This window comes from Cyphellophora attinorum, assembly GCF_001299255.1.
Source record: "Cyphellophora attinorum strain CBS 131958 chromosome Unknown Contig3, whole genome shotgun sequence".
Taxonomy (NCBI): domain Eukaryota; kingdom Fungi; phylum Ascomycota; class Eurotiomycetes; order Chaetothyriales; family Cyphellophoraceae; genus Cyphellophora; species Cyphellophora attinorum.
In genome coordinates this window covers 384,666-405,372 of record NW_017253231.1, presented here as the reverse complement: position 1 = coordinate 405,372, position 20,707 = coordinate 384,666, and the positions used below count along the sequence as shown (strand labels likewise).

At 53.5% G+C, this 20,707-nt stretch overlaps 8 protein-coding genes across 8 annotated transcripts; 7 read left to right on the top strand and 1 right to left on the bottom strand.

The window, feature by feature from the left end:
* Positions 1–110: 110 nt before the first annotated feature.
* On the top strand, positions 111–1,223 carry AB675_8401 (Homoserine O-acetyltransferase; the record flags this gene model as incomplete). Its single annotated transcript, XM_018148844.1, has 1 exon — positions 111–1,223. One exon carries the CDS (start codon positions 111–113, stop codon positions 1,221–1,223), a length of 1,113 nt encoding a protein of 370 aa, XP_018004306.1.
* An 811-nt stretch (positions 1,224–2,034) lies between these two features.
* On the top strand, positions 2,035–4,120 carry AB675_8400 (Cryptochrome-2; the record flags this gene model as incomplete). The annotated part of the gene is made up of 3 exons (XM_018148843.1): positions 2,035–3,506; positions 3,563–3,585; positions 3,630–4,120. The coding sequence occupies 3 exons, from the start codon at positions 2,035–2,037 to the stop codon at positions 4,118–4,120; spliced, it is 1,986 nt and encodes a 661-aa protein (XP_018004276.1).
* Positions 4,121–5,538: 1,418 nt separating this feature from the next.
* On the top strand, positions 5,539–8,314 carry AB675_8399 (uncharacterized protein; the record flags this gene model as incomplete). The annotated part of the gene is made up of 6 exons (XM_018148840.1): positions 5,539–5,715; positions 6,559–6,681; positions 6,728–6,775; positions 6,829–7,117; positions 7,167–8,047; positions 8,096–8,314. 6 exons carry the CDS (start codon positions 5,539–5,541, stop codon positions 8,312–8,314), a joined length of 1,737 nt encoding a protein of 578 aa, XP_018004632.1.
* A 254-nt stretch (positions 8,315–8,568) lies between these two features.
* AB675_8398 (DASH complex subunit SPC19) lies at positions 8,569–9,102 on the bottom strand (the record flags this gene model as incomplete). The annotated part of the gene is made up of 1 exon (XM_018148839.1): positions 8,569–9,102. The coding sequence occupies one exon, from the start codon at positions 9,100–9,102 to the stop codon at positions 8,569–8,571; it is 534 nt and encodes a 177-aa protein (XP_018004406.1).
* A 353-nt stretch (positions 9,103–9,455) lies between these two features.
* On the top strand, positions 9,456–9,865 carry AB675_8397 (uncharacterized protein; the record flags this gene model as incomplete). The annotated part of the gene is made up of 2 exons (XM_018148838.1): positions 9,456–9,492; positions 9,600–9,865. The coding sequence occupies 2 exons, from the start codon at positions 9,456–9,458 to the stop codon at positions 9,863–9,865; spliced, it is 303 nt and encodes a 100-aa protein (XP_018004556.1).
* Positions 9,866–12,774: 2,909 nt separating this feature from the next.
* On the top strand, positions 12,775–14,151 carry AB675_8396 (S-(hydroxymethyl)glutathione dehydrogenase; the record flags this gene model as incomplete). The annotated part of the gene is made up of 5 exons (XM_018148837.1): positions 12,775–12,908; positions 12,994–13,317; positions 13,440–13,758; positions 13,812–13,947; positions 13,997–14,151. 5 exons carry the CDS (start codon positions 12,775–12,777, stop codon positions 14,149–14,151), a joined length of 1,068 nt encoding a protein of 355 aa, XP_018004321.1.
* Positions 14,152–14,721: 570 nt separating this feature from the next.
* AB675_8395 (RNA-binding protein rnc1) lies at positions 14,722–15,857 on the top strand (the record flags this gene model as incomplete). Its single annotated transcript, XM_018148836.1, has 2 exons — positions 14,722–15,112; positions 15,160–15,857. The coding sequence occupies 2 exons, from the start codon at positions 14,722–14,724 to the stop codon at positions 15,855–15,857; spliced, it is 1,089 nt and encodes a 362-aa protein (XP_018004410.1).
* A 1,633-nt stretch (positions 15,858–17,490) lies between these two features.
* AB675_8394 (uncharacterized protein) lies at positions 17,491–20,157 on the top strand (the record flags this gene model as incomplete). Its single annotated transcript, XM_018148835.1, has 1 exon — positions 17,491–20,157. The coding sequence occupies one exon, from the start codon at positions 17,491–17,493 to the stop codon at positions 20,155–20,157; it is 2,667 nt and encodes an 888-aa protein (XP_018004175.1).
* Positions 20,158–20,707: the final 550 nt, after the last annotated feature.

The following is a 20,707-nucleotide window of genomic DNA, read 5'->3' as shown; positions in this document are numbered from 1 at the left end:
GTCTAAAAAGTCGTCATCAACAATTCAGCTGGACCAAGCTGTCGGGTGGTATACAAGCCTCGGATACCAGCCTTAAGCTCTTGTTCCCTCCTCCATCTTGTCTTGCCACAATGGCTCAGGCAGCGGACTACGATTCGACTGGCGTCAAGTACTACAAGATACCAACCTTCAAGTTCTCTGACGGTACCACTCTCCACAATGTTCAGGTGGCATATCGCTCGATAAACCCCTCTTCGACGGTGGGGGCTATTCTAATACCAACTTGCTATGGCGGAATCATCAACACTACGGAAACGTGGACGACTTCTCCCAATGATAGTCTAGCTAAGTATCATGTCATAGTGGTTGCTATGCTTGGCAACGGCGAGTCTGCCTCTCCTTCGAACAAGCCTATGTTCCCAGAAATTGGCCAGCTACGATATCAGGATGTTGTCAATGCGCAATATGCGCTTCTTACTGACCATCTAGGCATCAAGGAACTAGAGGCTGTTGTTGGGTTCAGCATGGGTGGGCAGCAAGCCTATCACTGGGCAGTGATGTACCCCGACTACATGAAACGAATTGTCCCGATATGCAGCTCGGCACGAACGAGCCCTCACAATTACGCTTTCCTCGAGGGTCCGATCTCAGCCTTAACAAACTCGATTGACTATGTGGCCGTTCAAGCGATGAAAGAAAAGGCCGCACAAGGCGAGCAGATAGGACCTAAGCTCAAGGAAGTCAAGCCGAAACGAGGCTTGAGGGCATTCGCTCGCGGGTATGGCGCATGGCTAACAAGTACTCACTGGTTCCGACAGCAGTTGTGGGGCAAGGTCGAAGGTGGGCTCGGGTTCGACAGTGTCGAGTCCTGGATGGTCGCCAGAGGAGAAGGATATCTCGCGTGGGAGGCCGATGATCTCCTCATCCTTGCTCGAATGTGGCAGCAAGGCGACATTGGCGCGGTCATTCCCGATAAGAACAGTTTGACAGAGCTTGGTGGGAAGCCTTCGAGTGACGAGCAGTTTCAGGCAGCGTTGCAGAGCATCAAGTGTAAGGCGTTGCTCTTACCTTGTCAAACCGACCAATACTTTCCACCAGAAGACTCCGAAATCGAGGTCAAATATCTTCGACATGGCAAGTGTGAGCCCATACCAAGTGTGTGGGGCCATGTTGCGGGCGGCGGCGCTAATCCTGTTGATCTTGCGTGGTTGAACGAACGACTTGCCAAATTCATGGCAGAATGAGTAACAAGGCTTTCCCGGGGCATATGCTGAGAGCTGTCACACAGAGGGAATCTGGGCGCGTGCTCGCGATTGGAGCTTCCACTGGCCCCTGTATGTGCGAGCTTGCAAGCTGGCTTCCTGCATACATGATCTTTGAATCAGCGTCAGCAGATCTTCCGCGAGGCCATGGCTGTAGTGCAATGCCGAGCAGCTGCGCATCGTCGGTCGGACGCACGACGAGGCGGATCTGCCTGATTGGCATAGACCGCACAAGAGACTTGACTGACCATCTTACCGTCCTTGGGACTGCTCGCACGATGTCAGTGCGAGTCACAGCCGTGATACCTGGAATACTTTATATATGGTGCTTAGACGTCTGTGGTGCGTTAGGTACAAGCACGATGTCGTCACCATTGCCCAAAAAGGTAGTGTGCTTTACTCTTTACCAGTACTGTACCTGAGCTATCTCTGGAATGCTGGTCAGCCCACTTAAATCGTAACTCGCCTACCTACCTGCTAAAGGTCATCGATCGTGGAGCGCTGACAATAGAAGGCGACTGGGACGTCTACTGATCTGCTGCATCAGGACCTACTGTCACGAATGTTGCGACCATTTTCAGATGTTCTAAAGCACCACTTCAAACTGACTACTTCATAACGACTGAGGCATCTGACAGCTGAGCTGGCCGCAACATCCTTCTTTCTCGATCCAAGTCTCTTTCGCCGCTTCCTTTGAAACCCAAACCTTTACAGAATTGCCAAAGCACCCTCACGTCCCTCGGTTACATCGTTAGCTGCGTTTCGCAGCAATTTCAAGGCTCTAGCACACAGCATGCCGCCCAAGAAATCTGCCTCGCCCTCGGCACGCTTCAAGAAGCCTGCCGCCTCCAACTCCTCTCCCTCGAAAACCTCAGCAAGCAAAGGTCCCGTAGTCCTCTACTGGCATCGCACAGACCTCCGCCTCCACGACTCGCCTGGCCTTCAGCACGCCTTATTCCTCAAGCCAGCTGCGTTCTACCCAATTTGGACCTGGGATCCGCACTATGTCTTCAAGGCACGTGGTGCTGCCAATCGATGGCGCTTCCTGGTGGAATGTATGAAGGGACTGGACGTAGGGTATCGGCGGATCAGCAAGAAACAGCAGCTGTGGGTTGTCCGGGAAGGGCCGACCACAGTGATTCCGAAGTTGTGCAAGCTGTGGGGCGTGACGCATCTGGTGTTCGAAGCGGACGGGGATTGGTATGCTCGGCAGAGAGACGAGGAGGTCACGAAGGCTCTGGAGGACGTTGGTGTCGAAGTCACGGGCATATGGGGTGGGCGGACACTGTTCGTCGAGTCGGAGGTCGTGAAGGGAAATGGTGGAAAGCCGACCATGAGTATGGGACAGCTGCTGAAAGCAGTGGACAAGGAGAAGCTCGAGGTCAAGCGACCGGTGGATGATGTCGAGGCAGTTCCTGAGCCCGGAATGGACGTGCTGGCTAGTCTAAAGGACCTGGAGAAAGACCCTGGACAAACCAAGCCAAAACAGCAGGAGGGCGGCAAGGATGACCAGAACGCAGAAGCAAGGACCAAGGGTGAAGCTACAGAGTTCGTGAGCCTGCTGGGACCAAATGGTGACTGCGGAGTTCCAACACTAGATGAGATGGCCATGGATCCCAAAGATGCCGAGACCCCTCATCATGGTGGCGAGGAGAACGCGCTGAAGGAACTGAAAAGAGTGCTCGACGATGAAGAATACACAGCAACCTTTGAAAAGCCGAAGACCGCACCGACAGATTTCGAGCCTCGAGCCACCACTGTTCTGAGCGCACACCTTCACTTCGGCAGTCTCAGCATTCGCCGTTTCTACTGGGGTGTGCAAGACATCTTCGAGAAGAGACGGAAAGCTAAGAAGACAGTGGCCGCGGAGCCAATGAATCTGATTGGGCAGGTGCTGTTCAGAGACATGTACTTTTCGGCGCAGTATGCACTGGGTCATGCTTTCCAGGGGGAGGAAGGCAACGAGGTATGTAGAGTGATTGACTGGTACCTGCCAAGCGATGGCAGGGGTGGCTATGAGGTCGACGATGAAAAGGCTGAGGAGTGGTTCATCAGGTGGAAGGAAGGCCGGACAGGCTTTCCGTTCGTCGACGCTTTGATGAGGCAACTGAGGAGGGAGGGCTGGATACACCACCTGGGGAGGCACATGGTCGCGTGCTTTTTGACAAGAGGCGGATGTTATGTGCACTGGGAGCGAGGGAAGGAGGTTTTCGAAGAACTGTTGATTGACCACGAGAGCGCAAGTAATGCGGGGAATTGGATGTGGTACGTTCACCCCTGCCTAGGAGACCCGATAATGGTTGCTGACACTTCCCGTGCAGGCTGAGCTGTACGGCTTTCTTCAGTCAGTTCTACCGTTGTTACAGCCCGTATAGCTTTGGCAAGAAGTGGGATCCAGAAGGCGCCTCGTGAGGAACTATATTCCTGAGCTGGCCAACTTCGACAAGAAATATATATATGAGCCACACAAAGCCCCCATAGCCGACCAGAAGAAATGGGGATGCCAGATCCGAGGCGACGGAACCGAAAAGGGTAATGGCGACATGAAGACATACCCAAAGCCTATGTTCGACTTCAATGAGAGGAGGCAGGCATGTATAGATGGCATGAAACATGCGTACGACATCAAGATGTATGGTAACGACAAGAGGCGGCTGAACGGTGAATGGAAGAAGGTCTTCGGAAAGGAAGATGGAAAAGCTTCAAAAGGTCGTAAACGAGCAAGGGACGAAGACGAGGACGACCATGACAGCGACGATGGGGAGCATGCTGATCATGGCGATATCACTGACGGCGAAAATCCACAGAAGAAGAAGGTTGCTCGGTCCGGGAAGGCGCAGACGAAACTGGACAAGATGGTGTCGAGAGGGAAGAAGTAAAGAGCAGCTCGATCTGTTTATCGAGAGGAATGGTGGAAGCACTTCAAAACGTTGATGTTGTCATGTGGTCCACACAACCTTGATGCCACCTCGTTGCCTCGTTCTCACAGGACAGGGCAAAACTTGTGGCCGTGCCTCGGCTCTGTTTTGACAAAAGGGTGAATTGTCTGGCGAAAGTCGCACTGTTCCAGCCACATGATCTGCGATCTTGTCGATGTGAAGGTCTGTATGCAGAACGTGATCGACCCCGAAGACCGCTCAGACGAGAATGTGTTCGACTCTCCAGTCATTTCGGACGTCGATCTCTGGCGCCCATATGTCGGGGTGCGCTTAAACCGCGCCCGGGCTTCATCTGCCACGGCAATCCGGGCCGGATTGGCGTCTCGTATCTGCCGGTCGTTGTGTCACACGCCCTCGCACGGAAGTCCAACCAAGCCAATTCAACCTGTTCATCTTGCATGAATGCCTTTGCAAGGCGCGTGAACACGCAAAATTATCAGCTCCTGACGCATTTCGCGCACCAAGACGGCAATCGCATCGCAAAAAAAGTCCACCGATCGCCAAGATTTGGCTCACACCTAACGCCAGCCTCTCCGATCTTTGCAGCATCCGAGTCCTTTCTGCAATTCCCGCAAATGCATTATGCCACCTTCTTTCGAAGTATTCGCCGAGCAACCGCAATCTGTATGGTCATCACGCATTATCGTACATTCCCGGTGCCCTAACGAGCTGTGTTACATCGATTTCACTGTCAGCAGGATGGGCGTCCCGTGATTATCTCATGCTTACCCCCATCGAAACCAGCGATTCGATATTTGCCACGTCCTTCTGTGGGCTAGACAACAACAGACAGTGCCGTGTTCAGCATTCTAGGCGTTTTGCCCCTGCATGTTCGCGGTTTACCTCGATGCGACTCAGCTCCCACCGGCTGCTCGCGAGGGAAGCGGCCGACTCGTGCCTGACTACTCACCCAACGTGTGCTTCCTGCAGTCATATGATAACATGGGCTGGCCAGGATCCCATTGGCGACCGCTCAATCCTCAGCTGAACGCCTTTTCGTTTGATATACGATGAAGTCGGCCTTAGTAAGTCCAATGCTTGCCTTAGAGATATATTCGTAACTATTTGGCCGCGCGCCCTGGAACACACCTCTTGAGCAAAGCAACAACTGCTTGCCCACTATTAGTTTTTCGTCCCGCAAGAGTCCATGCCCGGTCGATCAGGGGCAGTGATACTAGGATCTCGACACATTCAATGGCTACGAGCCGCTCGGGGTGGCTTGCCTCGACTTCGCTGAGGAGCAATCGATCGTCACATCCACGCACACTGCATCCGAAGGCAAAGGACTCCTGTGCAAGATCAAGGCCTTCCGCGATACCCTTCCGTCAGGGACGACATACCTGCTCAGCGTCAGCAAAATGAGGATGCTGCATCACTGCTTTCCACTCGAAACCATAACGTCCCTTCTGAGCGTACCCAACACCATAGTCATCTTCCTGGTGCCGATTCAGATGGTCTTCAGTCCGCAACTATGCAGCTACACTCGAGTACCACGAGCGAAAGGAAGCTGTATCCAAGTACAAGCATTCAATCCGGTATGCGACAGGAGGATAAGGAGCTTGTCAAGTGTGTCGCGAAGATATGTAAACAGAGACCGATCAATGGCTTCATGTCGTTCGATGAAGACTGGGAGTCGAGGTGTCGGTTGGCGTCCATTGTGAAGAAGATCAACTGCGATCGGACGTGTAGCGCGGCCTAATGACTTGTTGGCATTACGACCAGGGGTGTTGGGAAGATCGCAGTACTGTAATTTGAGCGAGGAGTTCCGGATTCGATGTACGCTATCCAGATGCATGGCCGATACAACAGTGCTGGTGGCCGTCAGTCTGCTTTCAAAGGTCTCCTATGGCATGATAGCAAAAGCAAGCAGATCTTTCATAAGAACTTCGCATGTCCAAGAGGTCATTGTCAGTCCACATACTGTTGCTTGAGTCTTATAAAACAAATTCACCAGAGAGACTTACAGTAGGGATTTACGAGCAAGGGTCACGAGGGTGGTTCACAGGAGGATAGCAATAGTGAGATTCACGGAAGGCAATTGCAAAGGATGTACCAATTGAGTCCAGTGTTGTCCAGGTGTTGACAAGCACTCAGTGCAGTGGATAAAAATTGTTGTGTCTCCTACGCACCTCACCGTCGCTCATCCCCAAGCAGACTTATCCGCCTCAACGGCGTACTTGCATCTCCTTTTCCAAGCCAAGAATCATGTCTGCACCTTCCTCACCCGCATCGCCTACTCTTCCAACTGTGGCTGCCCTCATACAACGTTTCGAGACCCACAAAGCTGAGCGAATCGCAATGGATGCGAAAGACGAAGCATTCAACAAGGCACTTCACACCTACTATACATTGCTATAACCACTTCTAACGAGATCCAGGACCTGTTGAGCCACATAGAGAGCCTGCAGAAGAAGCTCGACGACGCGCAAACTCGAGAAAGTCATTACTATGATCGGATGATCCAAGAGGCTCAGCAGAGACGGGACCTTGAGTCCAGGATGGTGCGTTCTCATCCGGAGAGTCATGATAACACTGACAATAAGAAAGGAGCGCGGTCGATTCATAGCAGTGCTCATCAATGGGAATCATAAGCTTGTATTCCTTCTGAAACTCCATCACATTTGCATTGCCGCTGACCTGCTGTCCAGTTCCGAAACGATCTGTTGCTCGATGGTCTTTCTGGTGGTATCGAAGCCGGAAAGCAGCTACGTGCCAGCGTTAGGAGCTTCCACGAGTGTAACCCTTTACATCGAGCCCAGGATAAGATTCTGGTATACATCTCAGCGGACCTCAAGCACCTCAGTCAGGTCTGCGGTCGATCAGACGACGCCCACGTGGACCTGCTTCGTCGTTTCTTTGTCGGTCTGAACCAGAGCGATCCGCTGACGACTTTCGTCGACTCAGGCGATCGTAGCAACAGCTGCGACAGTCTGAAAGGTAAGTACCATTCCTCCTCTCCGATGGACGCCAACAGTAACATGACCAGCGATGTTCGAATTCCATCTCCAAAACAAACACTGTCAGCACGTCTTCTTTGCAGGCTTCGCCGGCTGCGCGGACTGCTCTGCCTTCATCGACGCTTTCGCCGTCGCAGATCCAGAGTTCCCAGTCAAGGTCACCGAGTTACGCACAACCAAGGACCGGCCCTGGACTAGCTCGCAACACCCACTGATTGATTTCGACAACATCCTTTGCGATGTACTCGACGTTCGGCTCGGCGCGGGCCCGCTGAAGACAAATATGACACGCGCTGCAGGACACTATAACACAGCTGCCCAGAACCAGCACCCTGAGTCTATCATAAGGATGCCATCCCAACATCGACCAATGAAGAGGCTGCGGTCAGATGACTCTACCGACGAGGATGCCCCACCACCAGCCTATAAAGATCTTGAAGGACTTGCGAAGTATACACGGATTGCCAACAGTCCAGAATATGATCCGCGTCGGCCTTCTATGGTAGTGGAGGATGTTCGTCCACCTCAAGTTGCTTTTGTCAACCAGTATGACCAGCGACTTGACCTCCCTGTGACGTTTGATCGGCAATTCCTTCGATACCTCTTCATTGAGAAACCCAAGCTCTGCAACAATCACTACCTCCGAGGCTTCTGCGGATATGGCAACAATTGCAAGTGGGATCATTCTGTTGACCTGTCTCCAATGGAGATCAACTCCTTGCGACAGAAAGCACGTACATCGGCTTGCTGCGACCCTCATTGTATCGACGCTGCATGCACTCTAGGTCACGAGTGTCGACGCCCTAGTGGCCAATGTCGCATGGAAGACTGTAAATTCCTGCCCGAGCAACATGATCTAGTGGTGGAGGAGGTATTCGAGGTCGATCCTAAGACCATGACGCGACGCAAGGTGAGTGCCGTATAAAGCACACCGAGACCAGCTACTGACAGTGGCCAGAGTTCCATCGCTCCATTCCGGAAGACTAATACTAACGACGATCGGTCTTTCTTGAGGCCAGACGTTACGATCAAGTCAGAATCCTCGAGCTCCAATGGTGACTATAGAAATCTGAACGGCATACGAGCGGCGGATGAGTTCCTGAACGGTTTAGAGCCAAATCCCGAGAGCGCGAGTCGTCGATTTGGTCGCAAGAACGCGAGCGACTACTTTGATTGAGGACACTTGAGCCCATGCTAGACTGTATACAGTCTACTCAGCATCGCCCAACAGCGTCTTGATGTAGTTGAGCAGCTCTGGCCACCATGCATCCATCGACCAAGACAGAAGCCAGTAACAGAAGGTGGCACATCTCGACGTCTTTGATGCGGGAGGTGGCCATGTCCAGGCAGCAGCGGTCAGCTGAGTGACCATTCGTGCATTGACAATGTTCTCCGGTCTTCCAGATACGTCCGGATCCTGATACGCGAAATTCAATCTCTCACGAACGCCATACTCTTCCTCAACTCTCGCTCTTTCTGCTTACTTTCCAATTCCAATCTTTGAATCGCATACACCAACCTCTCCTTCTTCTGCTGTAGCTGCTTCACCTCAAGCGCCTTTGCTGGATCCATGGCCCTGCCCGATGACATGCCGCCACCTCCGTCGCGATCGCCTCTAAGCGCGCCCAACCCACCACTACTTCCCTTCCGCGCCTGACTGACCTCCAACCTTCCTTTCAACAACTCACTTCTTGCCTTCAAGCTCTCCTCCTTCCGCGCTAACTGGTTGACATAGTTTTCGGCAGTGTTGAGCAGCTGGCTAATAGCGGGCGCGATCTCGTCGACGAGTGATTGTTGTGCTTCGCGTAGTTGGTGTTCGGGTAGGAGTTCGAAGTGTTTCTGGGTTGAGAGGACTTTTGTTAGGCGCGGGAAGTCGGAGACGCCGGAGTCGAGGATGCTGATGCTGGACGAAAGGAGGTTTAGGGAGGAGGACAGGGAGGAGACTGCTGGGCCGAGGGTCGCCATGGCTGTTGTAGTTGTATGGCCTGACCGACGAGTGGTTGCTGCAGTACTTGTCGCGTGGCGCCTTTGCAATTGTTGGCGGGCAGGCTTCACATAGCCCAACACACTGCTCGTGGTTGCAACCTCACTTCGTCCTTGATCGCGTTGTGCTGTGAGGTCGCTATCGACTTCGGGCGCGTCCGGTTGACGAGATGTCGCGAATCGGCGGTGCCATCCACCGTATCAAGCCAGATTTGGACTAGCGTTTCAAGCTCAAAGCTCCCCGAACGTCCTCTGGACGAAATCGCATTCACAGGACTACTACCGCCCACTCCTAAATCTGTCGACAACCACCCACCTGTCGACTCTCCGCAAACATGCCGCTCCTTCCCAAGAAGTTCAACGGCAAGATGGGTACGCCACCTTCCTGTTCCCCACCGCGAATCAAGCCCCTGCGACCGAGACCTCTCCAGCATGTTATAAGAGAAGCACACTGCTAACATAGAACGCTCAACTCGCAGCCGAACCCCTGACGCCATTCTTCGCCGCCGGACTGATCGTCGCTTGGGCCGTCAACGCAGGCGCCAACGCCATGAAGGACAGCGACGAGTTCAGATTCCACCAGGTGCGTGACATTTTCCCGGCGGGAAGAGGGTACCGCGCTGCCGAACGAGGCGCCGTAGCGGCGAACATGGAGCTGACGAGACTTTTCACGCATAGACAACCCGAATGCAGCAAAGAACAGAGCAGCAGCGGACGCACCGGGGAAGCATTGATTGGTTTCTGAAGCAGAGATCGAGATTTCCAATGTGTTTGAGCAACAGTCGGACACCGCATCCATGGCGTCAAAAGTGGCAATAGTGTATATGAGGCACGACTAGACAGCGAACGAGGTTTTGGCAGACATCCCGATCTTCCGATTCAATCCAAGTGCACTACAGACCTTCGTCGAAATTGGGACAGCGTGGATTGCCATTGCCAACCTGAATCAGATGTACGGATCCGTTTCTCCGCAATCACTCGTACTCGAGAATCTATTTCAATGCTACTGAATCGGAAGCAAGCCAGCCAGGGCTCAGTGCTCTGTGATTGATACTCACTTATTACACTGAGAGGGACACTGACTCGAATAGAAGATCGAGTTCATCTGCGAAAGTGTCCAACTACGGCGGCACAACAGTCTCGTTCCAGGAATTCCGTGGGCGTTCCGTTCAACAATTTGACGACGATGGCTGGAGCAGAATCATGGGTCATCACATGAAGGGCTATCGTAGTCAGCTCAGGTTTGCAGGAGATCAACAGATTTGGGGGTGTGCTTCGCGCTCCGGTCCACATTTGCTACAAGGTACGACTACTACAGCCCGGGGCACCGCCTTGTCTATCGTCGCAGCGCCCTGTTGCATGATCCCTTCCAATGGGGTTTTGCGACGGGCATCGAGCTCCAGCTCCGGTGCTCGAGAGTCACTCGCACAGAGCGGTCTCTTCCGCGGCCCCTTACTCAAAAGATGCAAATGCCTCCTCGCACAGAGCCTTTGACGCATGTGAACCGAGACCGCCTGTGTCGCGTTGCGTGCCAGCGATAGACTGACCGGAATTTGATGACATGCACGTCAGTGCCGCCGATGTGCTCGGTCTTCACAGCTTATCGAGGCTCGGGGAACATTGCATTGAGACCGCGTAATGATCAGATTTGACCTCGCTGAGATGCCGGTCGACTCAAGGTGTTTCAGGAGGTCAACGGCCAGATGAGCAGCCCGTGAGGCTACAGAGTGATCTCCAATTCAACTTAGCCACCCCGCAGTCACGACTCGGATCTTTGCGCCTCTCGAATTGACCTTGAACCTGCATACATAGTACTCCATCTTGCAACCAACGTACAGAACAGTCCTGCAATTCCGGGGCACTCTTCAGACATATCTCGTCATCGATAAGAGTCGTTGCTCTCAGCTTATGTCGAACGCACAGTGCATCTCCGGACACTGCGAACTAAGACGCGGGGTCGATTGATAGCGCGCCAACAGTAACTGCCACGCCTGACCCAACACTCCGCGTCTGTCACGCTGAGACCCTGCATCCTTTACAATATATAACCGCAGGCAGCACTTCTTGCAATACATATAACAGCCATCGGTCGTCGACTGTCCTGGGTCCGATCTATTCTGCCTGCCGTATCCTGACTGCAACCCTTCCAAGCATTTGATAAGACTCCTTGGACAGAAGCAGGGAGTCCGACGCTTTATCAGCCTTCAATACCCGTGCCTTCACCTAAGGCTTGCTACGCCGTCACTGTCAAATTGAACGTGCAGACGGCCAGTCATTGACAGGCTCGTTCGTCGACCGAGACGGTTACAGGGAATAGATTGAGCAAGAACAGCAACAGCGTTTGAACAATCGTCAAGAAAGCCAACGCCTGTCCGGTCGCCGATCACATCTCACCATACCCGAGAACTGCCTCATCCAGAATCGTGTGTGTCTCCCGCCTTCGTACAGATACTCGGTAGCGTGGCTACGAGCCCACAGCACCATAGCCATGGGTCTCTCCTACAACATCTACCTCAACTCTAACAAGATCTTCGGCTGCAAGGCAAGCATACCCGCCCCCCTTCGCTTTGCCGACCAGCACCCCCGTCTGACTCCCTCCTCCAGGTCTGCAAAACCCACCTAGCCGACTTCGACGACATCATCTCACGCAACTTCCGCGGCCAGCACGGCAAAGCTTCCTATTCTCCTCCGTCGTCAATGTCCGACAAGGCGAGGCCACGGAGCGCAACATGACGACGGGAAGGCATGTGGTGAGGGATATCATGTGCAAGCAATGCAATGAGACGGTAGGCTGGAAGTATGATAAGGCTTATGAGGCCAGTGAGAAGTACAAGGAGAACAAGTATATCTTGGAGAGCGAATTGTTGTGTACTGTTTCTTGATGGCTGAGCCCGAAGTCGGCCGCTTTGGGATGGCTTGTTTGGACGAACAATCATGCCATCAAGGGTATGAATGGTGCCTGAAGGCGTTTCTGGATGGGGTTGGTCTATTGCTTACGAAGTCATGAACATTCAACCAAGAAATAAACATTGTTACCGCTCCTGTTCAGACCAGGGATTCAATCATTCGATATCGGAGAAATCCGTAGATGAAGGAAACACGCTTAAGTTGAGCACTAGTAAAGCAATCCTTCAGGTCGCCGTGAATGGTTCCAGTATAGGTACCTGAGCCAGTCCGGACGAGACTGTGAAGAAGCCCTTGAGGCGCGCTCCGATCGGTCCCATTGGAGACCTCGAAGTGACCTCGGCCAACTCGGAACGCGGGGTCTGGACCACACCACCTCTTTTACTTGCGCTTCTATGGTCTGTTAACTGTTACGTAGCCCTCGAAGGCCCCTCAATGGGCGTTCGACAAGATGTCATCGATGAATGGGGAAGTCACAAGGATATCTGGAGCTGTAGCTACCTGTAGCATGAAGCCGTGGCTGACTCGACTTTGTAGAATATATATGTAAACACCCTTGCTCTGAACCCACGCACCTGAATCACCTTGGGACCCATCTAAGTACAAAGTTGCGATCGAACAGCGCAGAAATTACGTCCTTCATCCGCCCAAGTGATAGTCTGAGTAACACCAGCCAGCCCAGTAGGAGGAACAGCAGCTACACCAGAGGCTAACGGCAGAGAAAGAATCAAGCTCATCGATACCTCCAAAATGTCGAAGGATACAATGCAGGCAGTGGTGTTCAAAGGCAAACTAAAGGTGGCCATCGAGCAACGCCCAATCCCGAAGATCAAGGAGCCTGGAGACATCATCGTCAAGGTCCGTTACACCGCATTATGCGGCAGGTAGGTACTCCTCTCCAAGGACCTGCTCCGCAACGACGACACCGTTGGGACGGTTGCACCGAGGATTCAAGGCTGATGTTCACAGCGAGCTGCACGTCTTCCGCGGCCACCAGCCCTCAGCTACCGACTTCATCATGGGCCACGAGTTCACTGGCGAGGTAGTTGAGACTGGTTCGGACGTCAAGAAGGTGAAGAAGGGTGACTTGATCGTCACGCCTTTTACCATCAGCTGTGGAGAGTGCTTCTACTGTACGAAGGGGTATTCGTCGCGTTGCTCCAAGTGCCAGCTTTTCGGGACCACCATTCTTGACGGCGGGCAGGCCGAGTATGCACGCATTCCGCTTGCGGATAGTACTGTGGTAAAGGCGCCGAGTAATATTGAGGAAAATGCGCTGGTTTTGATGGCTGAGTGAGTGGTTCCCCAGATGTGAATCAGACGCAAGTGGTGGCTGTGTGATCGTCCTTACGATGGCTGTCTGGTCTTTGGCAGAGATTGTGACCTACGACAGTTCGAGCACTGACTGATTGCAGCATCTTTCCCACTGGATATTTCGCAGCAAAAAACGCCTTCCGCGGGTTCGACAAAGATGAGATCGAGAACAGCACTGTGTTGCTCATTGGCTGTGGTCCAGTCGGGCTTTGCTCTCTGGTCAATGCTTTGGATTTCAAGCCGAAGCATTTGCTGGCCATTGACGGAGTGGACAGTCGGCTAGATATTGCGAAGAAGCTCGGTGCTGAGCCGTGGAACTACCAGAAAGACATGGAAGGGCTTAAGGCGAGGATCAAGGAGCTCACAGACGGGCGAGGAGCTGACACGGTCATTGAGCTGGTCGGCCATTCTGATGCTCTGGTGAGATCGGTTTCCCCTCCCTGTCCAGTCGTCCTTGCTGACTGATCCTGCAGCAACTCGGGTTTGAGAACTTGCGGCCATGGGGCAACATCAGCTCGATAGGTGTGCACAATGGCGAGATCCCGTGGACAGGGAATCAAGCGTACGGCAAGAACCTGCGGATTCAGATGGGACGGTGCCCCGTGCGAAGTGAGTTGAGCTTAGCACCGAAGAGACTAACCTACTAACGCTGGAGCAGGTCTGTTCGAGGAGGCACTCGAAGCCCTTGCCAAACACCAGAGCAAGCTGGGATTTATGTTCGAGAACATTGTGCCGATGTCAAAGGCCGTGGAATACTACGACCTGTTCAACCAGATGAAGGTCCAAAAGGTGGTCTTCGAAGCCGATAAGTAGATACCGATGTGCTGGGGCCGAGTTTGGACGTAACAGCAATCGTTACACAACGCTAGATCAACGTCGAACTGTGATATCTGTGAACCTGTGCTGCATTGCATCTGCAAGTCCCCCGTGCCACGATGCAGCAAGGGTATGGAGGCGTCCAAGGAAAGCAAGGTCGTTAACGTGATGCTTGCTAGCACAGGCTTGGCTTGTGTGTGGAGTAGTCGAGGGTCGAAGCTTCTTGCATTTTTGCGGGCTCTCTCTGCGGAAAGCACCACCTGGCACCCAAGCACCAACCCACTGTCGATGACTTGAGAACTCGTTGCATCTCATTCCCTCTCCTCACCTTCACCCTTCCTACCTCTCACCCCACCACCCACATCGCCATCCTCTATCCTCCTCGTACCTCACCCTACCTCCTCACAGCCCACCAGGTAGTTTTTAGACTACGTTCTCCGCCATCTACTTGCGCGACTTCCCCACTACCGACTGTACCCGCCCTATCTACGTTGCGTGCGCCGCGTGTCACCAGACAACACCCCTCCCTGATCGGCACTCGCCTCGTCTCCGCAACATTTCACCATAATGTCGTCAGAACAAGCCACCAATAACCATGCCGATGACAATGGTCTCACTGAGCAGCTGAACCGCGTCGATATCAACGACCGCGAAGACTCTCAGCCCAAGACCGAGGAAGAATACGCACAATCGACCCTCACGCTGAGAGCCATTGTCTCGTCCAAGGAAGCTGGTGTGATCATTGGCAAGCAAGGCAAGAATGTTGCTGATCTGCGCGATGAGACTGGCGTCAAGGCCGGCGTCAGCAAAGTCGTGCAAGGTGTTCATGACCGTGTCTTGACAGTGACCGGACCCTTGTCTGGTATTTCCAAAGCCTACTCCCTCGTCGCAAAGTCTTTGCTGGAAGGCGCTCCTCAAATGGGCATGGGTGGTGTCGTGCAGAATGCTGGTACTCATCGTAAGTGGTGCCCGATGCTGGTAGGTGACTCACGCTGACACGTCTAGCCATTCGTCTCCTCATCTCGCATAACCAGATGGGCACTATCATTGGTCGTCAAGGCCTGAAGATCAAGCACATTCAGGACGCCAGCGGAGTCCGAATGGTCGCTCAGAAAGAGATGCTGCCTCAATCGACTGAACGCATTGTCGAGGTCCAGGGCACTCCCGAGGGAATCGAAAAGGCAACTTGGGAGATCGGAAAGTGTCTGGTAGACGACTGGCAGCGCGGCACTGGAACAGTCTTGTACAATCCGGCTGTACGTGTACAAGTTGGCTCTGGACCACTCCCGCCTGCTGTCGGTGGTGGCGGACTTGGCAGCTTTGGCTCATCTCGACCTTTCAATCGCACAGGCAGTGGAGCCGACTTCACCGATAACCGTGGCTACAATCGTACTCAGGATAGTGCCGCACGTGGGTCCGGTATTCCCATGGTGACGGAAGACGGCGAGGAAGTGCAGACGCAGAACATCAGCATCCCAGCTGATATGGTCGGCTGCATCATCGGACGCGGTGGTTCAAAGATCAGCGAAATCCGAAAGAGCTCTGGTGCACGCATTTCCATTGCAAAGGCCCCCCACGACGAGACTGGCGAGCGGATGTTCACAATCATGGGCAGTGCTGCTGCGAACGAGAAAGCTTTGTATCTCCTCTACGAGAACCTCGAAGCCGAAAAGGGACGTCGCCAGCAGATGTCCTCTGAGTGATTCCAATGCACTCAGCATCCCGTCAACTCTCTTGTCCTTCAGTCTTGAGTACGCAAGACCTCCTGGCTTCATCACCGACACTCCCTTGACCATCTTTCCCCGTCTGCCTCCACACGACTTTACGAACGGATTGACAATCCAGCACACAAATGTCTCGAATTTTGGCCGCTCAAAAAGCACGGGGAGTTCACTTCTTTGGCGTCTGATAGACTGCGGCTTGCGCGAAGCGATTCCTGATGATGCTATGATACCAGACACCTCGCCAAGGCACGCGAGAGTTGACGATTTTACGAAATTGATTTACCGCAACGAACCAAACCTCACGTCCCGATAGACGTGGCCTCGAAGACAACAACCTCCAACCACCGCCTAACTCGACATCGACACGCACTCACAGCACCCATACCTTTCCTTGATATCACCAACCACCAACCCTTGGGACTCCCAACCTATCCCTTACCCAGAACTTCAATCAAGCGTCAGCATCTCCGAAGACTTGGAGTGATCCTGCAACGGAAGTCCACGCGAATTGAAGTAAAGCTCGAATCTTAGGCGCATCAGCTTGTGGCAACTGAAGCCTGATACCTCGATAGCTCAATGATACCTCAAATGCTCTAAGTCTTGGCCCGATTAGGGTTGTAGTTTGCCCGTTTGTCGTGACCGAGCGTCTGCAGTCTAGCAATTGATAGTCCTAGTCAGCGTCGGAGAGTCTCGTCTATTCATATAAATTTACAGTGCGTGCGCATCTGAATCTGAAGGACAGTCATGATTGCCTTATCCGCGCCGAGTGTCCCCCAAAACGCTCTGACCATGTGGATTGCGACAGCTCCGAAGTGGGTCATAAATTCTGGGACGCATGCATTAGTGCCTGTAACCCTTGTCTGCCCACGTTCAACATCAGCAACGAGTTGACGACCTCTATTGGAGAGTTGCGCTTTTCGCGTCAGAGCAGACTTCGAAAAGATGATGCACAGCACCAATTGATCAGAGCCCGCCTGCCCGTATCTCGACAGTAGGCAACTGGCCGGCTCATCACGATCCTACGAGACTTCCACGACACAGTCATGGATGCCATGACTCTCGATGTCGGACGCGGAGATTACACCCGCAGTCAAGCGAACGCCTGCTCGAGAGGTTGAAACGCTGGTCGGACAGCCTGCCGGGCGCCACATTGATAAAACGGTCGATCTCACCTCTATCGGATCCTACGAGTCGCGCGGAGACTGCAAGGTCAGACTACTCTCTCGATCTGGTCACTTTTCTGCTGCTACTGTGTACAAGAACTTGAGGCTTGAGAAATAGGGGCTCCCCATAAGTGTGATGAAAACCTAGGCACGCCTATGGCCGAATCATCGACCGCCAAAGTCGCCGTCACTCGTCTTGAGTTCGGGACTTGTGCACAGAAGAAATCGCGTAGTCCAGTATTCCGCACAGTGCTTCTTGTAGACTTTGCAAAGACGAGAAATGTGTACCTGTACTCTCAAATGAAGCCGTCATCAGCACCTTGTATCGGAAGTCTCGTAGTGCTTCCAGCTGGTACCTGCTGCACGGCGGAGACACCGCTAGCAGGGATCGCAGGTCATCCTGGTCCACGCCCAAGCAAACGCGAGGTCCTTGGTGGCCGTTTTTCAGCATGCGCCCAGGGACTTCAACCCTAGAACAAACCTACTGCCATAGCGACTCGACAATCGACGAAGAAGTGCCTTACACACTTTCTGCTCTCAACACCAGTAACCACGAGGCTTCGAATGGAGCCGTCTCTCGAACTCAGCGCCGAAACAAGCGCGTGAGAACCTCCGCATCAGCATGTGCCGCATATGTCAACAACGACGTGCATAAGCCATCACCACAACCACGTATCCGCGGCACGTCACCTCGCTGTCGCAACGCGTTGTATACATTTGTCGATCAGGCTGCTGGCCAGGAATTGCAAGAGAATGTACACATGAGGAAGTTATCAGGAATCTCGAAAGCCCTAAGCATCCCTAACTTCCACCACTCCCCTTCCCACGACGACTCGAGACCGTCTTCGTCACCTGCCGCAAAAGTACCGACCCCCTTGCTGCGAGCCAACAGCACACCACATTATTCCAATCTACAACACCCGCAAAAGCGGAGACCTCCACCTGCATCGCACAGCAGCTACGGCATCGAAACTAGCAACGGCCCACCTCCCTCGTACTCTACACAGCAGACGCTGTCGCAAGATCGCGCAGTGTGGCCACAACAAGAGCGAGGCCGATCGTCGAAGCCAGTCAGCGTTGCAATAGGCCGGAGTGGCAGTCCCGCCAAAGCAGTGACGGACACGTCTGATGGTGAAATAACTCGAACAATTGCACTACCCACCGCATCTCCTTCACGCACCTCAACCGCACCCGAATACTTGCATGCAAGCAGCGACACTCCACAGCCAACTTTCCCTGCAAAGCCATCCGTCTCGGACATTTCGATACTGTCCGACCAGTCGAAGACCACGAGCCCGGACACGGGAACGCACGGCACTGAGACACACGTTAGCAACGACTCAACACCACCAACGAGCGCGTCAATCAATATGTACGACGACCACAAGTCGTCTTCGCACGGTCTTGAACCACCGGCGCAAGATCTATCGACCAGCTCCAGCAGTGAGAATTTCCACGATCCCAGCAAGAACGCCGATTTGTTCCTCAAGATAGCCAAAGACGCCGCCTCAACACCCAAAGAAAATGTCCCAGGCTCACGACGATCACGGATATCGCTGCCATTTCTCTCATCCTCACGACCCGCAACCTCGATGAAGTCGTCCCCGATTAGTACCAATTTCAATGCTGAAACAATACGAGAACGAGCCAGCACTCCACAACGTTTCGGCAAACGGTCCTCACTAGGGTCGCATGTCCCGGGCGCTTTTTCTTCTACCACCTCATACTACACCGATACAAGAAGTCATCTGGCGCCGCAGACTGATCAGGCCTCGAACATTGATCCCAGCGATAGCCGCTCGCAGTTGAATGGGCGGTCACGTCGTCATTCAAACGCAGTCAATGACTCACGACCTCCCTCCAGACCATATCAGGCTAGATCGCGACTGGCATCAGACGGTCTCTATGGCGAGAAAATCCGGATGCAGGAACAGACTCAGACAGAGTCGACGATTTCGACGACCGCACCATCTACGGTATGGGACGAGCTGGATGATCTGAAATCGAGGATAAAGAAACTCGAGTTGACCGGTAAACTCCCGCCGTCCTCCGCAGCTGCAATGACCAGCGATCGACCACGGACAGCAACGACCCAAGCGACAAACTTGTCTTCATCGCCTAAGCACAAGCCAATAGTCAACACGAACGCCTTGCCCTCGGCAATCGAGGGGATTCCGTCGAATGTGCATCCAACTCTACATGAAGCGCTTATGAATGCCAAGAATACCGTTAGCAACGATGTATACCAGAAGTTGCAGGCGACGACCTCGGACGCATTGCAGCTTTCAATGATGCTTAGCCCGGACTACAGCACCAATAGTTCGGCTGTGATGTCCCAATCAGAACGACAGCTTCGGCGTCGTGCAGAATCGATGTGTCGATCGCTCACCGAGCTGACCATTGCTCTTCTAGCAGAGCAGCAAAACAATGCGAAATCGCCGAACTCCCGGCCTGGCAGCAGCCATCTGTACCAGTCTACACCCACCGGCACAAACTTTCGTTCGCGTCGCCTGTCGAACGCAACAGTCGAGACGCCGGAGCAAAATAGCACTGTGCAGTCTCGCGTAGCGTCAAGGCTTGAGAACCGCCGGACCTCACTAGCAAAGAGCACCCAAGAGCCTTCACCACGACCGATATCCCGTGCAATGACTGAAGCACCAACTGCATATCGGGGTGCTTCACGGGCGAATTTCAGTCGGGAGTACACACGGCAGCATCCTCTGCCGTCCGCTGGCTCATCAGATCAGACGAAGGTTGCATCTAGCACTCCTTCGCAACAGCAGATCGGCAACCTGGTTTCCCGACGCCAAGCTGCTGTCAACGACACAACGCCCGAGGCGATCAATTCTTCTCCAGTGCCATTTACGATCTCGATACAGCGGCCCTCACACCGTCAGTACCCAGACTCGCCAGCGAGTGTAGTCAGCGAAGCTTCGCCAGGTACGCGAGCATCAGGGCGGCGTTCGCTTGGCTTCGCTGCTCGCGTGTCCAGTGTCTCATCGAGGCTCAAGCTTGCGAGAGAGCAACGACTCGCCGCAACGTCCAGTAGGGATGGACCAGCAATGGCGGCTAGCGAAGTTGGCTTCGTTGCCAGTGGTGGCGGCAATGGCGTGTAGAGCGCGCTTCGTAAAATGGCCAAGGATGTGCAGCAGAAGCGGAAGTGGAAGAAAGGCCTCAGACAGTCGGAGCAGGAGAACAGAGCAGAGTTGGCACGGTTCCGTGCTGAGAGGAAGATGAAGGCCTTGAAGGGCCAGGCCGGATTGGAGAGGAGAAGATCGGAAAGGGGCGGCAGTGGTGAGTTCTTTTGGACGGGAAGAATGATGGACCGGAAGATGGAGAGAGACACGACGATGCATACTCTGGATGGGCGTGCTTGAAAGCAATTGTATGTACTATTACGACTTGATATTGACCACGGTCACTATTTCAGCATATCGGCATTGGCCAGCGATGGCAACCTCGGACAACAGAGCATTGGTTGCATGAGCATTGGAGTATGGGCTGGAGTATGTAGCAATGGGCCAAAACTGGCTGGTAGCTCCTTCTTGAACTTCACCTGTTCTCTGGTTTATCTTGCCTTCGAGGTCGCGGCTTCCGACCGTCCAGCAGCAACCCCCTTTCATTGCTCAAGTGAACGCGTGCTCCAACGATTGTACGTGGCAGTGC